We start from the raw sequence: 25,007 nt of genomic DNA on the forward strand, positions 1-25,007 counted from the left end.
GGGTTTTTAGGGTCTAAAGTATACCTTTGTTGGAAATTCTTACGGTATAGGAGGTGGTGGTGAAAGTTGGGTATTTAGTTTACTTTGTTTCTAGGGTTACGTAAGGGATATAGTTGGATATGGGGGGTATTCAGATTAGATTTGGAAGGTATCATGTTGGTTTTTTAGACATCTACTTCACCATGCACCATGATGTTCTCGCTTCTCTCATCATATTGAATATGCATGTATGTTTACTTATATGTGCTAATTTTCTATATTGTGCAAGGGATGGTCTGTCGAGCTCCTCCATTCTGTTGTCACTCATCCTCTCTGATATGTTCTGCTGTCGAGTGATTTCCCATGGCTGTGAGTAGAATGTGTGGAGGAGGGCTCTGTTTGCTCACTAGGGGCCTGATTCATTAAGGATCTCAAATGAAGAGGATACTCATTTCAGTCTCCTGGACAAAACCATGTTACAATGGAAGGGGTGCAAATAAGTGTTCTGTTTTACACATAAGTTAAATACTGACTGTTTTTTCATGTAACACACAAATATCAACTTTAAATTTCAGTGTACAAATAAGCTATCAAATATTTGTGTGTTACATGAAAAAACAGTCAGTATTTAACTTATGTGTAAAACAGAACACTTATTTGCACCCCTTCCATTGTATCATGGTTTTGTCCAGGAGACTGAAATGAGTATCCTCTTCATTTGAGAACCTTAATGAATCAGGCCCCAGGAGCCTTAAGGATAAAGTGAAATGTTCTCTTGTACTTTCCCAGTACAGAAAATACAACCCTGATATTGCATGTCTAGTTGAAACCCATTTATACAGCAGTAAGGTCCTCATTTTAAAGAGGCCGTGGGAGGGGGGCTATCACTCAGTTCACTCTCCAAATGCCCTGTACATCTCTATTCTAATCAAAAAACAGTTAGATTTCACCTTAGAACGCATACAGACTGATCCGTTTGTATTTAGGGCAATACGTGATTTCTCCTTACGATTCTTGCAGTTTATATCCTGCCCATTACAGTAACGATGTTCTTAAGAAGGCCGCGACTCTCACTGGCTACTTCGGTAGTGTGCTTGGGAGATTTTAACATCCTTAATGCAAGCTTTGATAGATGGCGTGTAGCCAGCATACATTTTCGTCCCACCCCCTTCTCCTGACTGATTGACGTGATGGGCCTCATATTTGGAGATTTCAATATTCAGGAACACCACACTATACTTGCTACTCCACTATATACCATTCTTTAACTCAGATAGATTTGATTTTACCCTCCAATAGGTTGGCTGCTTTTGTTACTTCTGATGAGTACCATATCAGGTGTCTCCCTGGTGTTGATGATATGGCTGGTGAGAGAAGAATCCGGTTTTGGTAATTAAATCCTATCTGGCTTAATTCTATATGGGCTGGATCAAACCTAATTTGCACGTGAGAAGGGTTTTTCAGCGACTATAAGGTGACGTCTTTCTGAGCCATGCTCTGGGACACCTTTAAGGTCTATCAAGAGAGTTTCTAGCATTAAAACCTACCATAGGCAGACAGAACCTGATTTAGAACAGTGTTGTAAGGATACAGAATGCACATATCTTAGATCTCGTACTAGGGAACATAGACTTTTCTGGCTGCGTGTGCAGCTTGATTGGAAAGACCATCTTTTTGATAAGTCCAAGGTTGCTTCCTCTTTTCCAAATATCTAAATTACTCTTAGACAGATACGCGGGGGGGGGGGGGAGGGGAGGGAGTTATTTGGCTTGTTTGGTTAGAGATTACTTAGCTAGCTGCACTATATCGGCCATAGTGAAATTGCCCAAACATTTTTTTATTACTATAGGAATCTCTATGCCTCAAAGGTGTCCTATACGCCCGCTCAACTCTCTTTCTAACTTAACACCATTAGGTTGCCCAGACTTTTCCAGGATTCGGTGGCCTTTTTGAATGAACCTATTACCGCTCACAAGCAGAATTAATTTGTTGAAAATGATCAGCCAACCCAAATTTTTTTATAATCTACAGCACTCTCCTGTCTATCTCACCAATAGTGTTTTCCAGTGTATCAAGCGGGTCATTTCCTCATTTGTTTGGGGGGGATAGGAGAACTAAGAGTAGAATGCAGACATTCTGTATGTCCTAGGGCGGTTTGGCCCCCCTAAACCTTAAATTGTATTACTATGCGGTGCAACTAACACACCTGATTGATTAGTTGGGGACCGCACACTCTGAAACTTTAATTGTTTTTTTGGTTGAACTCTTTGTGTTGGACCCCATTGCAAGTCCTGTTTGTGGGAAAACGTACTAGAAAGGTAGCTCCGATTATTAAGCAAGCTTTTGAGATATGGAGATTTTTACATCATCTGTTGGGATGCTCCCTCTAACTCGCTGTGACGTAATTCTGCAATTGCTGAACTTGCTAAATTGCAGGATTATGACATATGGTGTCTGTTTAAAAGTGTATGCTCAGTTATTACAGGAATTTGGGATCCCTAACTCAGCTTTTTATTGTTACCTCCAACTGCGACATGCCCTTACCTCACAATTTTCACCTTCCCCACCGCTGATACAGACCTTTCCGATTTAGCACTTGTTACCCATCTTTTTGTGGTCTATACCGGATACCAAGTTGTTTTTGTTTTATTTAATGGGTTTTAAGGGTTAATAGGGTAGTTATGTATGTTATCCTTTGTTGTCTGTCTTCCTTTTCTTTTTGTCTTGTTATTTTTTGTCTTGGAAAAACTTAATAAAAATTTACCTGATCAGAAGATTTTGCTTGAATGCCTTCCTCAGATTCAGTTATGTTGCTTTTGACAGGGTTGTGCCTTCATTTAACCACATCGCTTCTGATTGGATGCCACCAGGACTAGACATACAATGTTAGAGACAGACACACAAAGAAGGGAACAGAGGCACACATGAGGAGACAGAGAGAGACAGACAGAGGAAGGAGAGAGACACTGGCACAGGTAGTGAAAAGAGAGAGGCTGGCACATAAAGGAATGGCAGATAGGCTGGTGCAGACAGGTGAAGGGCAAAGAGGCTGGCACAGAAAGTGAAAGGGCAGAGAGGCTGAAGCAGACAGTAGAAGGGCAGAGAGGCTGGCACAGACAAGAGAAAGGCAGAAAGGCTGCTACAGATGGGAAGAGCAGAGAGGCTGGCACAGTGGAAGGGCAGAGAGACTGCTGCAGACAGGGGAAGGGCAGAGAGCTTGTCGCAGACAGCAGAAGGGCAGTGGTGCTGGCACAGACATAGGAAGAAGAGAGACTGACACAAACAATGGACGGAGATAGACTGACACATCAGGGAAGAGCAGAGAGAATGGCACAGACAAAAAAGAATTAAACCACATAGAAAAGTGTCAGGATTATATGTCTATGTACACATACTTACCTTATTTGCCGTCAGTCCTTCTTAGATGTGCAGGGTAGAGATGTCCTGGATCTCAAGAGCCATGGCCCAGTGGAGGAGGAGTAGAACTGGCAAAGAACTTAGTAAAGTCATGTCGGTGCCTAAGTAACTTAAAAAAAAAATGAGGTGGCTCCAGCTCAGGTCCAAGCCCCCAGGCAAACACACCTGGTCATTGTGGGGGAGCAGATATATAATACAATGTGTATTTATTTTTATAACATAGTTACAAAAATAAATACAATTTGTGTAAGTTTTGTTTTTTTATATTTTTGGCTTTGAGGCTTTAAAGGGACAATTCCGCTCTATAGTTATTTACCATAAACAAGAGTGTAAGTTTATTTTCTATATAAATGGAACTGAACATTATTGATCACACAACTATCATCATTCAGGATTTCATATTTATTGGTTTATTGTCTTAAGTGACCTTCAGCCCCTTTCTCTATTCTAAAAGACACATTGTAAATAAATATTTAAATATTTTGAAGAGCATCTTTTACTTAGTAACCAAGTGCAGTCCTAAAATTATATTGACATCCTGTATTTCCTCATAGCTGCAATTTTTAATATGAACTCATTTACAGCAAAAAATATAATATGACAGAAAATATGTTCCTTTGCATTCTCCATTAATTGCACCATTGCTTACAAAAAACAAACTAATCTAAGGTTTGGCAAAGCAAATGCTGCAACAGGGACAAATATAGAGAATTCATTGGTACCTTCTTATCCTTTGTGGCAAATGCCACATCTGTATATGCATACATATATACACATAATACACACACGCGCGCACACATAGACATATATATGTATGTATATATATATATATATATATATATATATATATATATATATATATATATATATATATAAACTTAGTGGCCAGTTTATTAAGTTAACCTCTCTACTACTGTGTGCCCCCTTGCCCCAGCCTGAATTCTTTGTGGTGTAGATTCAACAAGGTGCTGGGAAAATTCCTTAGAGATTCTGGTCCATATTAACATGATAGCATCGCATGATTACTGCAGATTTGTCTGCTGCACATTCATGCTGATCTCCTGGGATTTAAACACACAACAGTCTCTAGAGATTACAAAGAATTCTACGCAAGACAAAAAACATCCGGTTAATAACAGTTCTGTGGGCAAAGACGCCTTGTTAATGAGAGAGGTCGGAGAATGGTCAGACTGGTTTAAAGCTGATAAGAACACAAATAATCATGCGTTACAACAGTGGTATGCAGAAGAACATATCTGAATGTACAGCACATTGAACCTTGAAGTGGATGGGCTACAGCAGCTGAAGACCACACTGGGTTCCACTCCCATTAGCTAAGAACAGGAAAATGAGGCTGCGGTGGGCACAGGCTAACCAAAACTTGACAATTAAAGATTGGAAAAACATTGCCAAGTCTGACTAATCTTGAGTTCTTCTGTGACATCCAGGTGATGGAGTACAAATTTGAAGTAAACAACATAAATCCATGAAACCATCCTGCCTTGTGTCAACTGTACAGGCTGGTGGTAAATTTGTGGGGAATCTTTTCTAGTCACCTTAATACCAATTGAGCATCGTTTAAATGCCACAGTCTACCTGAGTTTTGTTACTAACCCTTTATGGCCACAGACTACACAACTTCTAATGGCTAATTCCATCAGGATAATGTGGCATGTTGCAAAACACAAGTTATCTGAAGTTGGTTCCACAAACCTGACAATGATTTCAGTGTATTCCAATGGCTTCTACTGTCACCAGATCTCAATCCAATAGAGCACCTTTGAGATGTGGAACGAGATATTTGCAGAATGAATGTGCAGCTGACAAATCTGCAGCAACTGCGTGATGCTATCATGTCAATCTCTAAGGAATGTTTTCAGCACCTTGTTGAATTCATGCAATAATTAATTCAAGCTGTTCTGGGGACACAGGGGGCCCTACCCAGTACAAGAAATGTATATATATATATATATATATATATATATATATATATATATATATTTATATTTAATAGTGGCCAAGCCTGTCTAATGGTTGATTCTAGTATACAGTGATTCTATGTCATACGCGGCTATCCACATTATTTCATGAAAGTAAAATTACGTTTTCTCAAAACATAAGGGGCCTGAGTCATTAAGGCAAAAAAGGAGTAAATGTTCTCTAGGACAAACCATGTTACAATGCAAGGGGTGCAAATTAGTTCATTATTTTGCGCATAAGTTAAATACTGGCTGTTTTTTCATCTACCACACAAATACTTAATAGCTTTATTACTACACTGAAATTTAAAGTTGATCTAGGGCATGCCCTACCCCAACTATAAATCTGTCCCTACATTTTAAATTTACCTCCCCCTCCAATACAACATGGTTTTGCCCAGGTGCAAATGTTACTCCTTTTTTATGCTTTGCTCTCCTTAAAGACTCAGGCCCCAGAAGTCCACATTTAAACAATTGATTTTAAAGTTTACCTACTGGACAGTTCACCAATGTCAAACAGAAGGGCTCTGATAAGTAAACTAGGAATTACTGCCAAGGAACTGAATGCAAAAAAAGATGAACTAAAGAAGAGAGGATACAGCAATATGCATAACATACAGATTCAGACATCATTCCAACACCCTCACAAAAGAAATCTGTAAAGAAAGACCTGGATATATGTATTGGAAGATTTTGGAGTTAATGGAAAAAGATTCATGAGGTTATGTTGACTGACCATGATCTGGAGGCAATATTGGGACCAGGATAAGTGTAGTTTGGAGGAGAGCCACAAATCTTAAGGATCAGATTGTACATACCATTTAATGAAAAGTGGCATTAAAAAAAACAAATAAGTTCCATGGTGGGATCATATATGCAAGATGGATATAAGGACTGTCAGTATATGTGTAAAAAAACAGATTTTTTTTTTATCAACTGTAATACACAACTATTGCTATACTGTTTAACGTGGTCATGTGGGCTTTAATAAATAGGCATGACAACAAGACTTATAATACAGAGGATTTTAGAACATGTTGGAAATATAAAAAATTTATTTCAGATAAAGAAACATTTAAACAACTAACTTCATTAACCAGATATTCTTGAGTATCCACAATAGCAATGTAACTAAACAGGGATAAATGAAAACAAGTGTACATTTTTTCTTGGTTTTGTTTATGAGACATTATTTTCTCAGCTGTCAGTTGTAGTCCATTTAATACTTACTTTCTATACAGTGATTCCATTGAAACCAATTTCACAATCTTCAACTTTTGTCATAATCTATTTCTATTTCTATTCAAAATGGAAATCTACTACAACTTCTTATAATCTACAATCAAGAATAAAATAAAATAAATTACAATATTTGTGTCGTTTTTTTAATTTACATTCTCCTTTACATTATTTAAAATAGATTAATATGCATTCGTTTTCTACACTTCATTAATATTACTATATAAATATAATATATAAATATATGTTTTTATTTTCCTTTTAATGAGCCAAGTAAATGATATGGAGTTCAAATTATACCCAAAGATAAATGGACCAGTTTGTTGATATAGTATATTATTGATCAACGTTATTGTTTTTCCAGATGGGTGGAATATAGTCAAATAAAAGGATTGCTTTCTATGTATCTTTCACCTTCAATATCTTAGTTTGCGGGTTGCTCCAATGCTCAGAAGCAGCTTTCTTGAAGTACACGTAGACATGAGACTAATATTTGTCATGACAAGCATCTCTAGATGACAGCTGATCAGTAGCAGTTACAATAGTTACACAACTGACAGATATCGCCTGCTCTTCTTTTTAGATCAGTATGTAAGACACCACTTATGACACTGATACATTTCAGACACTCCTCACTTTTAGATGTAGTGGGTGAAGTTGATAACATTAAAGCTCTGGGGCCTAAAAGGGCTAGTAGATTCTGATAGCTAGTGTGCTTTTTTTGTTATTAGTTCATTAAAGTGGCAGTAACTGTAGATAGAAACCTCACAGATCCTAATAGGATGATCAGTTTGTTATATGCTTCTCAACTGCATTTGCAATGCATCTGATTACTCTGACCAGACAGAGTAATCATAGTGGCCACTGATCAATCAGTGGCCACTATGCAAACAGCAACATCCATCTGCTGATGGTTTATAGACTAACATAAGTTTTATATGTTACACTGTCTGATATAAAGGGCGCTCTTTGATTTGATTATGACAGTATTTCATCAAATGCAAATTTCACAATAGCAGATTGTGGCATAATTATGCCTACAGTATTTATACTCTAAAGGTTTTTCTAATAAAAGTTACGTTATAGTCTAACTTTGCACACAAATAAACCTATCAATAGATCCACCACATATCCTTGGAGCACTTTTTGGAAGAAATTCTTCTTGTTTTTATTAAATTGAAGTGCAAGGCAAAAGAGGTGAGCAACTGCTGATAAATTGACTGTAAATTTCAACCTATGATATAAGCAGCAATTTCTATCAGAAGTGGTCAAAGGAGAACTCTGCATAGCAGGGATTTATTGCATTGTGTAAGTCATTGGCGGTGCATGTTTTCAAGTTCAGTTGTGCAAAAGACACGGGTAATAGACTACTGAGCTATGTATGAAGGTGACGTGACAAATGGTTGAGAGCACATGTAGCCCTAACTTCATTGAATCAACATCCCCGATGCTTGTGTCCAATAATGGTGTTCTGGTGGAGCATTTTGATTTCTTGATTTGGGTTCAGCCATTCACGTATAAAGCACAGTCAAGGCTAATTGATAATAAATAGTACTGAGCAATTATCTCCACCCCATGTTGCAACATTTCTTTGCTACTGGGAGGGTTGTCTTCTTCAATAACAATATCCCTGTTCATAGAGAATGTGTGGACTCCCAATGGTTTTATGAAAAAGACACAGATGATGTCAATATGTCATGTTCTACTGAGATATCATATCTGAACCCAGTCAAGCATTTATGGGATATTCTGGAGCAACACTGGAGGGAGCATTTTCCAGCTCCCTCAACCAAGCATCATTTGAGTGACTCTCTTATGGAAGAATGGTGCTGCATCTCTCCTGCACAATTCCAGACACTTGTAAACTCAATGTCACAGTACATACTGTCCATACTGGCCACATGTGATAGAGAAACAACCTATTGAGTGATTTTATTTTGCAGTTTTCATTTTTTCCGACTACCTGTATATAACTATAGTCCAAAAAAGAACCTGATAATAGGATTGCAAAATCACAGACAAAAGCAACTGGTGAAAACATGTTTTAGATACAGCTCATGAAATAATAATCTCAACATTAATACAGAGTTCCCCAAGTATGCTCAGACTACACATTGACCTGAAAAAAAGATACTCCCCAGGTTAACTCATATTATTATTAAACACATCATGATTCATTCACACAATGTCAACTGCTATGTGCTAGTAACTAGGTTTCCCACCTTCTGATAACTTTGATGTATTTGCTTTGTTTATGCCCTTCTGTAACTTTTACTAACAACATTGTTTTATCGTTATGACTTGCGTTTTTCACTAAGGCATTTACATCTATCAAGCAGAGGTGTTGCCTTTCTATACAATACAAGTCAGCTCTGCAGATTGTATATAATAGCCAGTAGTTTTTTGGTGTAGATGGTTTAGACTGTCTGCGCTAGTGAGGGTTGCTTTTGTTGGTTGCTACCTTAACAAAGATTGCAGGAGTTCCTAGTCCTGTTTTACAAAAGATACTTGAAGGGTTCTGTGGTGCATTAGTGGTGAGCATGGTGTGCAGGATATGATCTGTGGGAATGGAGAGCCACCTACCTTATGTGTATGCTCATCCTTATAGTGTTGAACAAGTGCAAGGAGCTGGTATTAGTATTTTCTGGGTGTTGGCTTCACTGCTGTGTTCTTGCTCTGTAGTGGGCTGGAAGGTTGCACCAATTATCCTTGTGGGGATGTACCAGTTAACCTTGTATGATGTATCAGTTCTCCTTGTACAGTGGAAAGTGGGAGTCCCAGTGTGCCTAATGTTTTATAATTTACTGCTCTGAGAAGAACAGTCTTGTGTTCTACAGCTTGATTGTTCTTAAAAGAGCAGTTTTGTTAATGTAAGTGTGAATGCTACTTTGAAAAACATTGGTGGAATCTTGGTTGTGGGGGTAGATGTTCCGTTCTCCTGTGTAGTTTTGATGATGGAAAATGTAAACCTGGCGTAATTCCAACAGTGGAACGCAAGATAGCTGAGTGTTGTGGAGGATGAATGCAGGTTAAGTGTTCCAATTTTCTTCCTAGTTTCTGCAGATGAAGCTGGAAGGGTTTTTGGGATGCTGTGTAGAGTGTAGAATATTCAGTTAAAATGTATCTAGACGTTTATACCATTGGTTACTGTTTTTAAAAAAAATGTATACATCCCAAATATTTGTGCGTTATTCATTTATTGAAACAAAACTATATATTCATGCAAAGAATACATATCTTTATGCATAAAATCCGTATATAACACATAAAATAACATACAGACATCATGTGATTATCTTTAAAACAATAAACTATTATCCTGCATCTATTTGTACATTATTATAGATGGCTTTATGGTACAGAAAATGCAATAACTAAGGTGTCTAAGGGGCACATTTATCAATATTCACATAAAGTGAAAAGTAGTTTTCAATCCTTATCGCAATAATAAGGATTGAACTATTTCTCACATTTATGTACAGCCCTGCACAGAAACAGCAGTTCCAAAAAACTGCTGTTTCAGTGATAAAAAAAATCATACTTACCCCCCTCTTCGGAAGCGCTGTCTCCGGGTCTTCTCTTCACTCTTCAATTGCGCATGTCCAGTTCCAAGAACTGGACATGCGCACACAGATCCCCTCTCTGTCTCTGCAACTATCGTTGCAGAGAGAGCGCGCTGAGTGACAGGGAGGGATCATGTGATCCCTCCACACATGCGCTGTCCAGCTCTGCTCTCCGAAACAGAGCTGACAGCATTAGATTTCTTCAATTCCGATGATGTACGCCAGCTTCAGCTGGCAAGTTCTCGAAAAAAATGTTTTTCCGGGACTTGTTAGATTGCGGCCAGGAGCAGTCACCATTCTGAATGGTGACTGCTCCCAAAAACTAAGAGGAATGCAAAGCAGCAGATATCCATGATATCTGCTGCGATGTACCCTTAATAAATTTGCGGAGGACAGGAGGACACCTTAATAACCCGTTAAAAGCACTATCGTGCTTTATTAAATATGCCCCTAAAACAGAGGAAATACAATGATTCTAGTTTAAACTGTAAATAGTCTGATCTTTTCACTTTATCACTGTTACCAAATTTAATAAGGAAATAGTCGCTGCCAGTAAAGCATGATAGACAGTGGCAGACACAAACCTCTAGGGAATTTATAAAACAAAAACAAGATTACACTGACTGATTCGATGCATGCTTCTTTTCAAGTAAGTTCATTGGCGCTGGCCGTGGTGCTGATCTTTTCAGCTATGGCTACATTATACTGTAGTAGGCATTAACTTTGTGATTTCCCTCTTACAATTTCATATCAATACCAGTAATAAAAGTTGCAGTATGATTACATTCCTGGTGTTTCTGAAATTGACTGATAACAATCTTAGTCAGCCACCAGAGTGTACAGTAAAATGTGGGTAATCTAAGAGAATCTGCAGTATTTTAGCATTTTAGAAATAAATTAAAAAATTAAACGTACAGTGCATCAATACATATGTGATGAAAACACTCATAGTGAAGATATGTCTTAATGCCTGAATGAACATATACAAACAAATGATAGTTTTGACAAATCTAGAACACAATAGAACATTCTGTGCTTGACCAAAAGGAGCCTAGACCAAACAATTTCACCTTCATTGTCAGAATTACATGTGTCACCTTTCTCAGAGGATGTCGTGGATAGATGTATACACCACTCTCCAAAGATTGTTATACAATTCTCTGGTTAAACAGAAAAAAATATAGTTTGTGAGCTGATTTGATGTAAATATACTAATGTCTAATGGATGTCAACATACCTAGAGGTCAGTGTTAACGTCTGTAGTGAGCAAACCTGTGCTTATAACAAGATGAAGTTGTGCTGTACCTTCCTCCAGTGTGTACAAAACATGACAGTACAGAGATTTATTTTCTATAGACAGACTAACAGATGGAAAAAGAGAGATATTCAGGATTATTTTTAATGAAATACTGCTCACATAAAATACTTTCCCGAGGAAATATTGAAGTTACAATGATAGCTGACAGTGACAGCCGTAACCTGTGGCTGTCCAGCTGCAGTAACTATGCGCCCTCTGTCATAGTACAGGAACAGCCGGACAGCGACATGTTACCTGTCTCTAGGCAGCAGCGCTGACAACAAGCTCACCACGCGCACCATCCCTGCTCTCTTACTGGCAGCGAGCTTGTCGCTCTCTGTGGGCGGGAAACTAGTGTTGGGCTGGAGGGAGGGGCCGTGAGGAGACCTATATAACACAGTACGCACGGACACAGCTGGGATCCCTGGGCTGGGAGACAGAAGGGAAAGTGCTCAACAGGTTGTCTGTGGAGGGGGAAGCAACAGGGGAAGGAGGAAGAGCGGGGAGGGGACCCGGCGGCTCTTGCAGTGGGCTGAAGGAGGAGGCCGCCGCTTCCCCTGCCCGCCCTCCCCTCACCTCTATGGACGAGCATCTTAGCCTCCTTCACTCGCCTCCACCGTCCTCCACTAGACACCGCACCAACAGCAACATCGTGAACCCTGGCTACACGGACGTGGAGCAGGAGATCATGACCGTGGTGGCTTGCGACAACATCCTAGAGGAGGCGGCAGCCCTCCCGGGTCACCACTCGTCCGAGGCGTATGAACAGGACGACCATGAGTGCTGCGAGAGAGTGGTCATCAATATCTCCGGGCTGCGCTTTGAGACGCAGCTGAAAACTTTAGCCCAGTTCCCAGACACGCTGCTCGGAGACCCCAAGAAGAGGATGAGGTACTTTGATCCGCTGAGGAACGAGTACTTCTTTGACAGGAACCGACCCAGTTTCGATGCCATCCTCTATTACTACCAGTCCGGGGGCAGGATTAGGAGACCCGTCAATGTCCCCATCGATATCTTCTCGGAGGAGATCCGCTTCTACGAGCTGGGGGAGGAAGCGATGGAGAAGTTCAGGGAGGACGAGGGCTTCATTAAGGAAGAGGAACGTCCGCTGCCCTCCAATGAGTTCCAGAGACAAGTGTGGCTCCTCTTCGAGTACCCGGAGAGCTCGGGACCTGCTCGGGGGATCGCTATAGTCTCTGTCCTGGTCATCCTCATTTCCATCGTGATCTTCTGCCTGGAAACTTTGCCCGAGTTTAGAGACGACAAGGAATATAATGGACCAGTGCTGCCGCCAGTCAATGGCACCGGACCTTACCTGACCAGCTCCTTCACCGACCCGTTCTTTGTGGTGGAGACTCTGTGCATCATCTGGTTCTCCTTCGAATTACTCGTCAGGTTTTTTGCCTGCCCGAGCAAAGCCACCTTCTCCAAGAATATAATGAACATAATCGACATCGTAGCTATCATCCCTTACTTCATCACTCTGGGCACGGAGCTCGCCGAGCGGCAGGGCAATGGGCAGCAGGCCATGTCTTTGGCTATTTTGAGGGTAATCCGGTTGGTGAGAGTCTTTCGCATATTTAAGCTCTCCAGGCATTCCAAGGGGCTGCAGATTTTGGGGCAGACTCTGAAAGCCAGTATGAGGGAGCTGGGGCTGCTCATCTTCTTCCTCTTTATAGGTGTCATTCTGTTCTCCAGTGCCGTGTACTTTGCAGAGGCTGATGACCCATCCTCTGGGTTCAACAGCATCCCAGATGCCTTCTGGTGGGCAGTGGTCACCATGACTACTGTAGGTTACGGAGATATGCACCCTGTCACTATAGGGGGTAAGATAGTGGGATCTCTGTGTGCCATTGCCGGCGTGCTGACCATCGCCCTGCCAGTGCCTGTAATAGTCTCCAACTTTAACTACTTCTATCATCGGGAGACTGAGGGAGAGGAACAAGCCCAGTACCTCCATGTGGGGAGCTGCCAGCACTTGTCCTCTAATGAGGACCTGAAGAAGACCCGCAGCAATTCCACGCTCAGCAAATCTGAGTACATGGTGATAGAAGAGGGGGTCAGCCCCGGGCCGTTTAAGCAGCCCAGTTTTAAGACTAGCAACTGTACTACCAATAACCCGAACTGTGTAAATATCAAGAAGATCTTCACGGATGTGTAACACGTGTCGGGATTTTGGATGTGTCAAACAGCCGCTAGAAATGTCACCACCATCGACATCAACGTGTCCCACTTTTTAGTGTTCATTTTCAGGCGCTCCTCTAGGAAAGAAGCTGTGCTCACTGCAGATGATATGTATCAGAGTGGTGCTAGGATGGAGAGCTGCACAGTCCGCTGTGCTAGGAGGCTGCACGTCTCTTTCTTTATAGTTTTGAGTACAAAGGGGAAAGTAGCTAGTTCTCTTATTTGTCCTCTGATAAAGTGCTGCTTTTAGTCTCCCCGAGCTGCCCCCATCCATCAGACACAGGAGTAAGCTCGTAATGTTAAAGCACATGGGACATAATTGTCTACCAAACGTTTCATGACAACACAAGGGTTTATTTTGGAATGATCGCCATTTTTACCTCTTAAGCCTCGATTTTAAAGCACTTTTATTTCTTTGCTTTAATTTTGGATTGCTCTCATCCAATTTGTTTTGTGGGCATAAATCCTTACAAAAAAACGACGGGTCACGAATTGACTGTAACACTCCTACTACACTATTAGTTCATTGACAGCACTCAGTAGAGCAACTCTGTAAGCAATTATTTTTTAATTAGGTTGCTGATATAATAAAATATATATGTAACCCAGCAGCTTGAGCTGCACAAAGTGTTACACTTTCTGTAATAGTGCCAAGAACAAGATACATTGTATCAAACACCAAGTAGGTGGATGTTGCTGTTTTCTGCAATGTGGATGCTTTTGTGCGTGACAGTCTACATGTCAGAAGAAGATTAAACTGCTGGACTTGCTTCTCATCGGAAGTTACTAATTCTGACCTGAGTGATGCAGTTTCCATAGCAACATGGGTTTCCTGGGAAACCCAGTTGTCATGGCATCCCTGTTTCCATAGCAACCATCCAGATGGTTCCAATTTACAGAGACTCTGCTGCTGTTGGGAAAACGCTCATAGAAAGTTAATCCCACTGAGATTTGCAAAATAGATATGAAAATGTGAACCTTACCTGCGATCAAGGAGATGTAGAGCCAATACAATCCACACTGTGAGGGGCACACTAATGCTTCCAACACATTGAGATTGGAAATGATAAAACATATTTAAGAAAGGGTAAAAAAAAGGCAATTGGTACAAGTGGAACATTAATGTCCTTAAATATATTCTATATGAAACGGAAACCCCCCCCACAGAGGAGATGTTTATTCAGACAAAATCAATTGTAGCATTAAAAAGCACTTTATAAGTGGAAAACACATCAGCACTTACATGACTTTGTACAGCAAGTAAACAAGCCTTATGAAGAAAATGTAGAGGGACTGAAAGTAACTAGCACTAGAAATGCCAACCTGGTCTTGTCAGACACCTTCATCAAAGGGAATGGCAGAACGCAAGAAAGGTGAGCTTTCACATACAGAATATTGTTTACTTCCAGTGTAACATGCAAGCGCCTGCTTTCCTATGACCTCAGAAAAATATATACTTTACCATTTTTATCATTAGAATAATCATGTTACCCCCCCACACACATTTGGTTTAAAGCACCTTTGATTTAATACATCAGTTAAATAACCCTTTGTATTATATAGGGTGATTGAACTGGTAGTTTGGTCAACATAATATTGTATATATCTTATGAACAATGTTCCTTTCAGCATTTTAATGTCTCTTCTGTTATACATTTGTATTGTCTGTCAGCGTTTACTGCTGAAGTGGCCCAAATCATTTGGCTCTGTTTCATCCTGCTGACAAGGAATTTTAGGTATAGTAGATACCTCACTTGTGTGCATGAATACAGCCATGTTCATTCAATCTTTTTTTAAATTTTTCTTAATGTTTTAGTATGGGTATCCATAAAGGTGTGAACTCACAGTCCCGTTCTGCTCTTTTGCACTGTGAGTAAATGCTGTGCAAAAGCTATCTTTGTACCTTTGAGATGTAATAATGCCAAATTTTTTTTCTCTTGCTCTGATAGTATACATAAAGAAGGTGACTTTGTGGATGTATAAAATTGTACTGTTGGTGAATTGGAGATGATTGTAGTGTTACAAAATATCTGCTCCTGATTCCGCCTATTTAAATTGGCAAAAGGGGATCTTATTTGGAGGGTGACCTTTGTTCATAAAAGGCTGCAGAGGTAGTTAAGGGCGCAGGACAGATGGAATTCAGTGTCCGGTCAAGGGTGGTGTTAAATCAGATTGGAAAAGGAAAGCCATGTGCAGCTCAGTACACACAAATTCTCTTCATGCACATGCGTGTGTGGGAAAAATGCTAATTAAAAGCTTAAAGCTGGCAGAACACATGACTGACAAGTGACTGCTTTGTCCTCTGACTCTCTTGAGCTATTTAATCACGATGTGTCAGAAATCAATTTAAGGACAGTAATTTGGTAAATTTGCTTTAATCAGGAGAGTGGACGATTAAAACAGAGATAGTCAGAGCTTAGGCATTTTTTACATAAGTGCATGGGTTGCGCTCCGATAAGCAAATATGTCAGTGTTTCAAAATGTGAACAATTCCATACGGAATTCAACTACTCATCTTCAAGTGATGCCTTTTCTGCATATTTTATGAAGTATAAATAAAATATCAGATACCCAAGGAGATGCCTCCAAATCTATCTGCTCCAAAACCTTGACCAAACACAAAAAGCATTGTGTTGTATCAAATGACCCTCTTTCCCATAAGTTTTAGCTCATATTTCTGTGTAACAAGTGAAAGAAAAAAAATTGCAAATTAGATGTTGATGACATGGTTTACACTGGTTAGCCAGATTAATTAAATTTATACCAATACCTAGAGACAACTCATAAACACAGAGGTATTTTAGAATATTACTGAAATATTCTCATGTGATGCTCCAAGGTCATATTTCTTTTGGTTATTGTTTAGTGACCATGCAAGAAAAACAACAAAAAACTGAATTTTTAGCCAATATATAAAAAAGGATAAATATCTCATCTGCACTAATGATATTGTTATAAAGAATGTGGAGAAAATCAATCATATGTAAGGCAAATATAAAGCATGAATTTATTCTATATATATTTCAAATTGTTTTATAGTATATTATGTCACTTACTTTTACTACATAATTTGTTGATACAGAATAATTCTACACATATGGGCTGATTTATCTGTGTATATAATTTCTCCAGTGTAAAATCATTGGCAACAAATACTTAACAAATAGAAGGATGCCTTCTCATATTGGAGGACAATGGCTGTGTAATGCTGTCATGCTTTGATAGCAGTGTTCAGCAAATACCCCATAACCATACACAAGTACCCTACATGCACTAGATGCAGACATATGAAAGCATTATACAATCCACTTCTCTATGCCCACTTAATGTCATTTGCATTTCCAAGTTTTCTTACTTAAAGGAGTATATCATGTAAAAAATATTCCCATTAACACCCCTTCTTTTAAGTAGAATTGCAGGGCTCCCATGCACAAGACCCCCTATGTCTCTGCTCCCAGATTCAGGAAAGGCTCTGGCCAGGGTGGTTGTCTGGTTTTAGAAACATCCTTTTAAAGTAAAGGATAAGTCAATTTTTGTGGTCTTTATATATTTTACAGAAGTAGACCTTGAGGGTAGTTTTCAATACCCTATCAATCTTCTTTAGTTTATCAGATGCACTCTCTGATAGAGTGTATCTAACATTTATCTAATTTTCAAATGTTCTGCGGTGTGCAAGTTGTTCATAAATGCACAGGACACACTCAGTCACTATTCAGTAAATTGCAGGAGTAAGCCAAAAAAGGTCCCTCAAAGTCTAATACTAAACACTTTGCTGTGCTCAGCAAATTAGCCTATATAGTTCCATGTGAATGTCAAGAATATGAGAATCCCAACTGAACAGAGATGGAACAGATGAATCATTTGGTGAATTACTTTGTGCTGGTAGATTTTCTGTTGATCTAGCTGAGGCTAATCAAGAATATTCATACAAAGTAGCCTGGTGATACACACATTTTGTACAATAGTACTTATTATCTTAAGTTGAGTAAAGCAGTCAAGTATTAAATCTGTGGTTCTCTGAAACTTAGCAGCCATTAAGGACTACACGACGGAACCAAGTTTTGTAAATATTTAGTAACAGCAGTGTGTTAAACCCTACTATAATACATGTATTTATCCATCTTATTGCAAATAATTAATAGTCCATTGTTTTTTGTATATTGCCACCCAATAACATGGTGATTTCCAGATTTCCACACACACACACACACACACACACACACACACACACACACACACACACACACACACACACACACTTCAATGGCTTATGACCTCTTGAGCCAGGTACATCCGCTACTGCAATTCTGTGGGCAGGGATTTTTAACCCATTGTAAACTATATACTCCAGGGTCAATATGCAAATAAGCTACTCCAGTGAAATATGATAGATGTTCTTGGCCTTTAAGTCAATGCTCTACCTGCTGGGTTTGGGAGCGTGTCAAAAGCATGTGCTGATATTAATCCATGTCAAGTTCTAAATACCCTTTGGATATAGCACTTACTGAAAGGGCTGCCATGTAAATAACATTATCGAAAAAGGTTTATTCTCTTTGATTGTGTGACTTATTTGCGTCTAACAAATGACATTCTTGGTCAATTGTGTCATGGGGTTTGGAACCAATAAAACTCCCACAGTATTAACCATTGAGATCACAGTGTAACAAGTAATAAAGCTTTCTTTAACCAGTTGATCTATAGCGCAATTATATGTTTCAATGTAATTCTCTCTAGGTACTTCAGGAACATAACCTAGGGCCTGAATCATTAAGGATCTTAACTTGAGAAACTTCTTATTTTAGTCTCCTGGACAAAACCATGTTACAATGCAAGGGGTGCAAATTAGTATTCTGTTTTCCACATAAGTTAAATACTGACTGATTTTTCATGTAGCACACAACTATCAACTTTAAATTTCAGTGTACAAATAAGCTATCAATTTTTTGTGTACTACATGGAAAAACAGTCAGTATTTAACTTATGTGCAAAACAGAATACTAATTTGCACCCCTTGCATTGTAACATGGTTTTGTCCAGGAGACTGAAATAAGAAGTTTCTCAAGTTAAGATCCTTAATGAATCAGGCCCCTAATTATTGTCCATGACAGAACTTGGGAGGATCGGGGACTAATTTGTGCAGACATGTCTTAACTGGTACCAATTTTCCAATTGTAAATATCAGCAGGTATGGATTACCTACCTTTACAGCTCCACTTCCCACCTAAGTGCTCAGGGCTTCTTTATTTAGAACAAGGTAGAGTAATTTACAAAACCACACAAGAGCACATTATACTTGCAGTTGCATTTCAATGTCAAAATCAACATCTCTAGGCTACATGTTATATATGTGGTGGCGGTTATGGAATATGCAAACCTTCTGCCTTCTAACTGGCTTTCATTGCTTCTATAAGCCAGGCTCAAGATGCATTCAACATTTATATATATATATCTATATATGTCAAATAAAGGAAGCCCTGATGCCCTATAAAAATAGGATGAAATCAACTATATTTAAGGAGATAAATAATATTTTTTTAAAAATGTATTAATAATTATCAAGTGGGGCATATCAATTAAAACATGGACCTATCTTTCAAGTTAATTATGTTTATTAAAAATAAAGTGTTTATTAGTGACACAATGTTACAAACACTACAAAATCTAATTATCAGACACCAAATTCCACATAACATGATGCACCACACAGTTTACTTAAATTTAAACAGGTTTGTGATTTTATGAACCTCACAATTCCATTAGGTTTTCCTCCTTTCCTCCTTTAACCTTAAATAGTCAGGGGGTTTTATATACATTTTCATAATACATGTGTCAATATAAAATGATGTTCATCATTATAGCTTTTGTTAAAGACAAAATTTTGAAGTGCTTAATTCTGTAGCCATTTCTGTGCCTGTGGCTTTTCAGTTATGTGGTGTATTTTATCACAACAATATCAGAATATTACTCCTTAGCCTATTATGGAATATCAGTTAGTCAACAACCCTTTCCAAACACAAATACAAATGTCAGTATATGATAGCCAAGCTCTCAACTTTTTATAATGGTATTATATTATCGTTTAATTTCACACCCAGGGCTAGATTTACTAAACTGCGGGTTTGAAAAAGTGGGGATGTTGCCTATAGCAACCAATCAGATTCTAGCTGTCATTTTGTAGAAAGTTCTAAATAAATGAAAGCTAGAATCTGATTGGTTGCCATAGGCAACATCCCCACTTTTTCAAAATGCAGCTTAGTAAATCTAGCCCCTAGACTTGTTACCTTTATGTTTTCCTTACATTAGTATTTCAGTGTGTGTGGGTGTGTGTGTGGGGGGGCTCTTCTTTTTTATCCACAAGGGAACTGTGGTAGACAACCAGATTTATTGCAGTCAGCAGAAAAGAGATGAATCTTACATATTGCCCTGATTGGATGACCATGTAAAAATCCAATCAGACTTCACCTAGTGTTGTCCCAAGTCAGGTTATCACTGCTAATTAGGGGGAGATCGCCCAATCACGCAAGTAGCTGTACGTTCATTCATTGTACAGCTTCTTACTAAGAGGGAATTGCCAGCCAAGAAGGTATGTTCCTTCTCCCCTCCCCCTGCAATGCTTAGAGCTGTGAGCTCTGTGTAGACGACGACCATTTTAGTTTGTCAAGCAGAGAGCTTTTGAAAAGGAGATACAGATTTGTAGGAGGGTAGCTAAGAAAAATGACTATGATATGCGTGCTTAAAAGATACTTAACTTTCTATTTAAAGAATAAAAAAAAATGTCTAATGTGGGATTGCAGCTTTAATACAAAAAACAATTGAATCTGAGATTGCAGCAAACTATTACTTGTGGATCTAACTGTAGGAAAAGCCACACCATACTTTTCTCATTAAAATAATACTTTATTTGAAAGATGGTTCATGTACTACAAGCTACCATTTGTTGCCAATTTTTTCCTGTTATTTCTGTTTGGTTAAATATTTAAATTCTGAGCTTTAGGCCCAAATATAAGAAATTATTTTTTTTCCTCTATGACTCTGCAATGTTGCTATGTGTCATTTGTTGTGCTTTGAATACCATGAAGTGTGATGTCTAATAGAAAATGTGTGAAGGGGTGTTATGTTCTTCTAGCACATAGACTTGGCTGATTGACTTTCATTACATATTTGCAGACACTGTTTTTTAAAAAATAAGCTATTAAGAGGGATACAAAAGTGAAATTTTAGCTATTGTCTATTACCATGAAAATAGAGATAACATGTAATCCCTCACAAGGGAACTGTGGTAGACAAACATATTTATCGCAGTTAGTGGAGAAGAGCTGAATCTGACGTACTGCCTTGATTGGACGACTATGTAAAAATCCAATCAGAGTTCACCTAGTGTTGTCCCAAGTCAGGATATCACCGCTAATTAGTGGGGGAACGTCCGATCGCGCATTTGCTAACAGGAAGAAACACAACCCTGTAGAACATTTAATAATGTGTATATGTGTGTATTTATATGTCTCATGCAAACATTAGTGCACACCCACATTCTGGTTTTGGGAATTGCCCTCAGAAAATCACCCCTATTTTAGACATTGTGTTTCCAACTGGAAATGTGCATGTTTGGAAAAAGTAAAAATGTCAGTTCAAAGTCTATAGTACCAACCTAGTTTATCATTTTATTCAACTTAACTGTTTATTTTTTTCCTGAAAGCCTCATTTATTCTAAAAGAGTGAGAGGAACTCATGGCTTTCTTTATTACATGTGTCATTTTCATGAATTAGAATGTTTTTACTACATCACATTTGTATTGCATTGGTATGTGCTTTCCCATATAAATTGTGCCTCAAAGGTGCAAAAGACATCCAGTTAAAGGTTAAACAGTATCTCTGAGGACATGTAAAAATCAAGGTCCTTTTGCAGGGAGAACCCTCCTTCCTCCATGTAAAATAGGGAATATGTTGTTGCCTGCTCAGTTATTAAATCTTATTTAAATATTTTGTCCCACAAAACAAAATTATATTTTATTGCATATGGGCACAAGATAAATGAGTAGCCTGCATTTAGCTAAGAATGCCTTGTTGAAGGTACCAACTTATATGCCATTCACACTGCCTAAAAAACCCGGGTTTTTCCCGGGGCAAACTGCGACATGACAAGTCGAGGCTCAGTGTGAAAGGGGGTCAGTGCAAAATCCCGGGTCTGACCCGGGAATTAGACCTGGGACTTTAGCAGGGTTATTCCCTTGTCAGTCCCAGGTCGCCTGCAGCGTGAGCAGTGCGATCCAGGTTTTTCAGCCCAGGTCTCACATAAAGGAGCTGATTGGGGGGATTAGTAACGCTGGAGGATGACGTAATTTGAATGCTGCAGAGAAGAGAGATAGGAAAAACCATGGCACACTGGCTAGATGAAGAGTTGTGTGAGCTGCTGGTGATTAGAGGAGAGGAGGAAATCAAAAAACGGATCACAGGCACTGTAAAGGATGCTACAGTTTACTATAACATAGCAAAAATACTAACAGAGTGTGGGATAAAGCACAACCAGCAACAGGTGGTAAATAAATTAACAAACGTTCTCCTCCTGTGCAAATAAAGACGTTGAGTATTCTTCCTCTCTGCCATAAATGGCTCCTTTCTCCTCTTGAAATGACAGCAGCTGCATCAAGCTCTCGTTTGCTTTATACTGTAAAACAGCCAAAAAATGCAATGAACCAGGAACTCCTGGTTACACAATAGTGCCTTGTTAACCATGATTAAAGCAATGCTGTGAACAGTCACCATCCACTTTAGCCTCATCTTTGTGTGCAAAAAAAAGTCCCATTTAAATGACCTCACCATTTTTCAGCCTCTCTTGATGACTCACAGTTATTGCCTGGGAAATTCCCGGGTCCAAGGTATAGTGTGAACGGGGTCTCTGAGCTGGGATGCTCTGTTATGCGGCAAAAACCTGGCTTGAAAAGCCCAGGATATTGCCAGGGTGGCAATGTGAAAGTGTTATAAGTGTTATAATGTGGAAGGATCAGGGTCTTTGAACAGTACAGATTACTGAAGTAAGGCTTCAGTCAAGCTACATATGGAAAATTGTCAGTCCAGGGAGTAAATGTATGAAGCGCCAGAAATCGGTGACTTTGCAGGGGAAATTTAAAGCGGCGATGGCTTGTAAAGGCAATTGCCTTTACAGAGATCTGAGCTTCATACATTTACCCCCAGATTTCTTATTAATTTAAAGCTCCCAAACCAAAGCCCAGTGGGGTTGGAATGAGCACTTGTGCATGGGGCTGGTGACCTCTGGGAGGGGAAGCCTCCTTTTTTTGTTCTCCCTATAGAGGCACCAGCCATGCACTCACCAGCATGGGGCTTGTTTTAATTATAGCAGAGGGACCACAATATCGCTGTTATAATGGAAACTAGCTCATGATATCTAGCACTGGTGAATTTGGGGACGCTGCTCATTTTCTTTATTAGTGCAGGATTTGTGGTTTGTGTGGAGGTAGCTGTCAGTCACTTTAAGTTCTCCACTGTTCATTCACATTTATTTTTTCTGCAAGTGACTGACAGTTACTTTAGTCCTCAGATGCTGCCAATTCATTTGCATAATTAATTTGTGCCAGGAAGTGACCATAGTAGTTTGATTCTCAATGATTTTCATTCATCTGACTTGCCTAGTAATATTCTGTCAAGGTGCCATCTAGTGACAGGAAAATATATTGCATATAATTTCAATAGGATTTGTGAAACACACTTGGAGGTCTATGCATTAAGCTCATTTGGCACTTAAAAGATGTGTAAATGGCTGTTTCTGCTTCTTTTAAGTTTAGTTGCTATGTATTACATGCCTTATGGTGAAGATTTCCCAGAAATCTCCTCCGTTTAGTCAAATACCGTGCAGAATCGCAATCCCCATAGATTAATATGGGGACTGCGATGTTCTGCAATGCATCAAGCTTTGATAAGCTTTGCTTTGCGCAGACTATTTTTTTCCTATGGGATTCTGCTGAAGCCTCTCTGGCTTCGCAGAATCCGATACAGTGTTAGAGCTGTGCACATGTGCACAGCACTTCCTCCTATCACTGGCAGTGATAAGCTGCCGGTAAATAGTAAAAACTAATCACAGCACATGTGTCACTTCACCGGGGCCCCCAGAGTAGCCCCGGCATGGTGCATTGAAGTGTGCATCACTGCAATTTGCAGCGATGCATATTTGCAGATTCCGCATATGATTAATGCATAGACCCCTTGACATGATGTGATATGTTTCATTAATTGTGGCACCATGTGGAAAAGTAAATCAACCAATAAGTTGAACTTTGCTATATCTATAGGTAGCTCTGAACAAATACAGGATGAATTCCCTACAGCAATTGTAGTACATCCAAAAAACAATGAAGGGTAGATGTATCAAACCTTCTAAAAAGGAAAAGTGGAGGTGTTGTTGCCCTTAGCAACCAATCAGATTTTAGCTATAATTTCTAGAACGAACTAAGTAAATGATAGCTAGAATCTGATTGGTTTTTATTAGCAACACCTCCACTTTGCTCTTTTTAGAGAGTTTGATACATCTACCACTTAGGGGCATATTGAATTCTTGGCGTTACTGCCAAGAGTAATTCGCCGTGCGCACTATTACAGTCATTACGGTAATAGTGCATGTAAATACTGGTATTACGGTACTTTTCTCACTGGATTTTAGCTCGCGGCTCAGGGAGCTGCGAGCTGAAATCCGGCTTACTATTACCGGTAATAGTTTTTCCGCGGCAGAAACCGCGGAGAATTGAGTATGCCCCTTAGAGTCAGAAATATACTCCAGAGGCACAATCTGCAAAACTCCAAACTCCAAACCTCTTTCAATAAAATAAGCTTTTCCATTTTTTTCTGTGTTGTTAAAATTAGTTGTAAGAGACAGGTTATGATTACATTCTTTATAACATTTTGCAATTTTAAGTGTATAAAGCTTTTTATTACATTGCTTGCTGCACACCTGAAATGATCTAATTAGCTTTTAATTAGCTATTAAACATCCAAATGCTCTGGGCTGTTTCAAAATTAAAGTGTTTTGCATGGTGTAAATTGCAGAGTTTCCCTTCGTCCAGCAAGGTGTGCCTCTAAAAATGCATCCTTTCTTCTTTATTTAATTTCAGTAATCTTGCTTTGTGAAAGAAAATGTTGCTTTGCAAAACAAGGCGCACTGGTGTGCCTGCTACATACTTTCAAAGGAACACTCTCATTCTCCCCAACTCCTCCCTTCGGCCTGTGTATACATCCAGGCAAAGAAGATTTAATTAATTTCTTGGCCCCACAACTGCTACACACAACATTCAAACTCAAAGCTTTTTGTTTCTAATGCAGAGTGCACAATGCTTGCACGTT

General features: G+C 39.1%; 1 protein-coding gene and 1 long non-coding RNA gene across 2 annotated transcripts in view; one reads left to right on the forward strand and one right to left on the reverse strand.

Moving 5' to 3' along the window:
* Window positions 1-6,607: 6,607 nt before the first annotated feature.
* LOC142139063 (uncharacterized) overlaps window positions 6,608-25,007 on the reverse strand; it is a 71,979-nt gene continuing 53,579 nt past the window's right edge. The window contains exon 3 of the long non-coding RNA XR_012688156.1: window positions 6,608-6,711. This is a non-coding gene — a long non-coding RNA (uncharacterized LOC142139063). The remainder of the gene's footprint in view (window positions 6,712-25,007) is intronic.
* On the forward strand, window positions 11,906-14,251 carry LOC142139062 (potassium voltage-gated channel subfamily A member 1-like). The gene has a single exon (XM_075196329.1). The coding sequence runs from the start codon at window positions 12,055-12,057 to the stop codon at window positions 13,633-13,635; it is 1,581 nt and encodes a 526-aa protein (XP_075052430.1). The 5' UTR covers window positions 11,906-12,054; the 3' UTR covers window positions 13,636-14,251.

This window comes from Mixophyes fleayi, chromosome 2, assembly GCF_038048845.1.
Source record: "Mixophyes fleayi isolate aMixFle1 chromosome 2, aMixFle1.hap1, whole genome shotgun sequence".
Lineage (NCBI taxonomy): Eukaryota > Metazoa > Chordata > Amphibia > Anura > Limnodynastidae > Mixophyes > Mixophyes fleayi.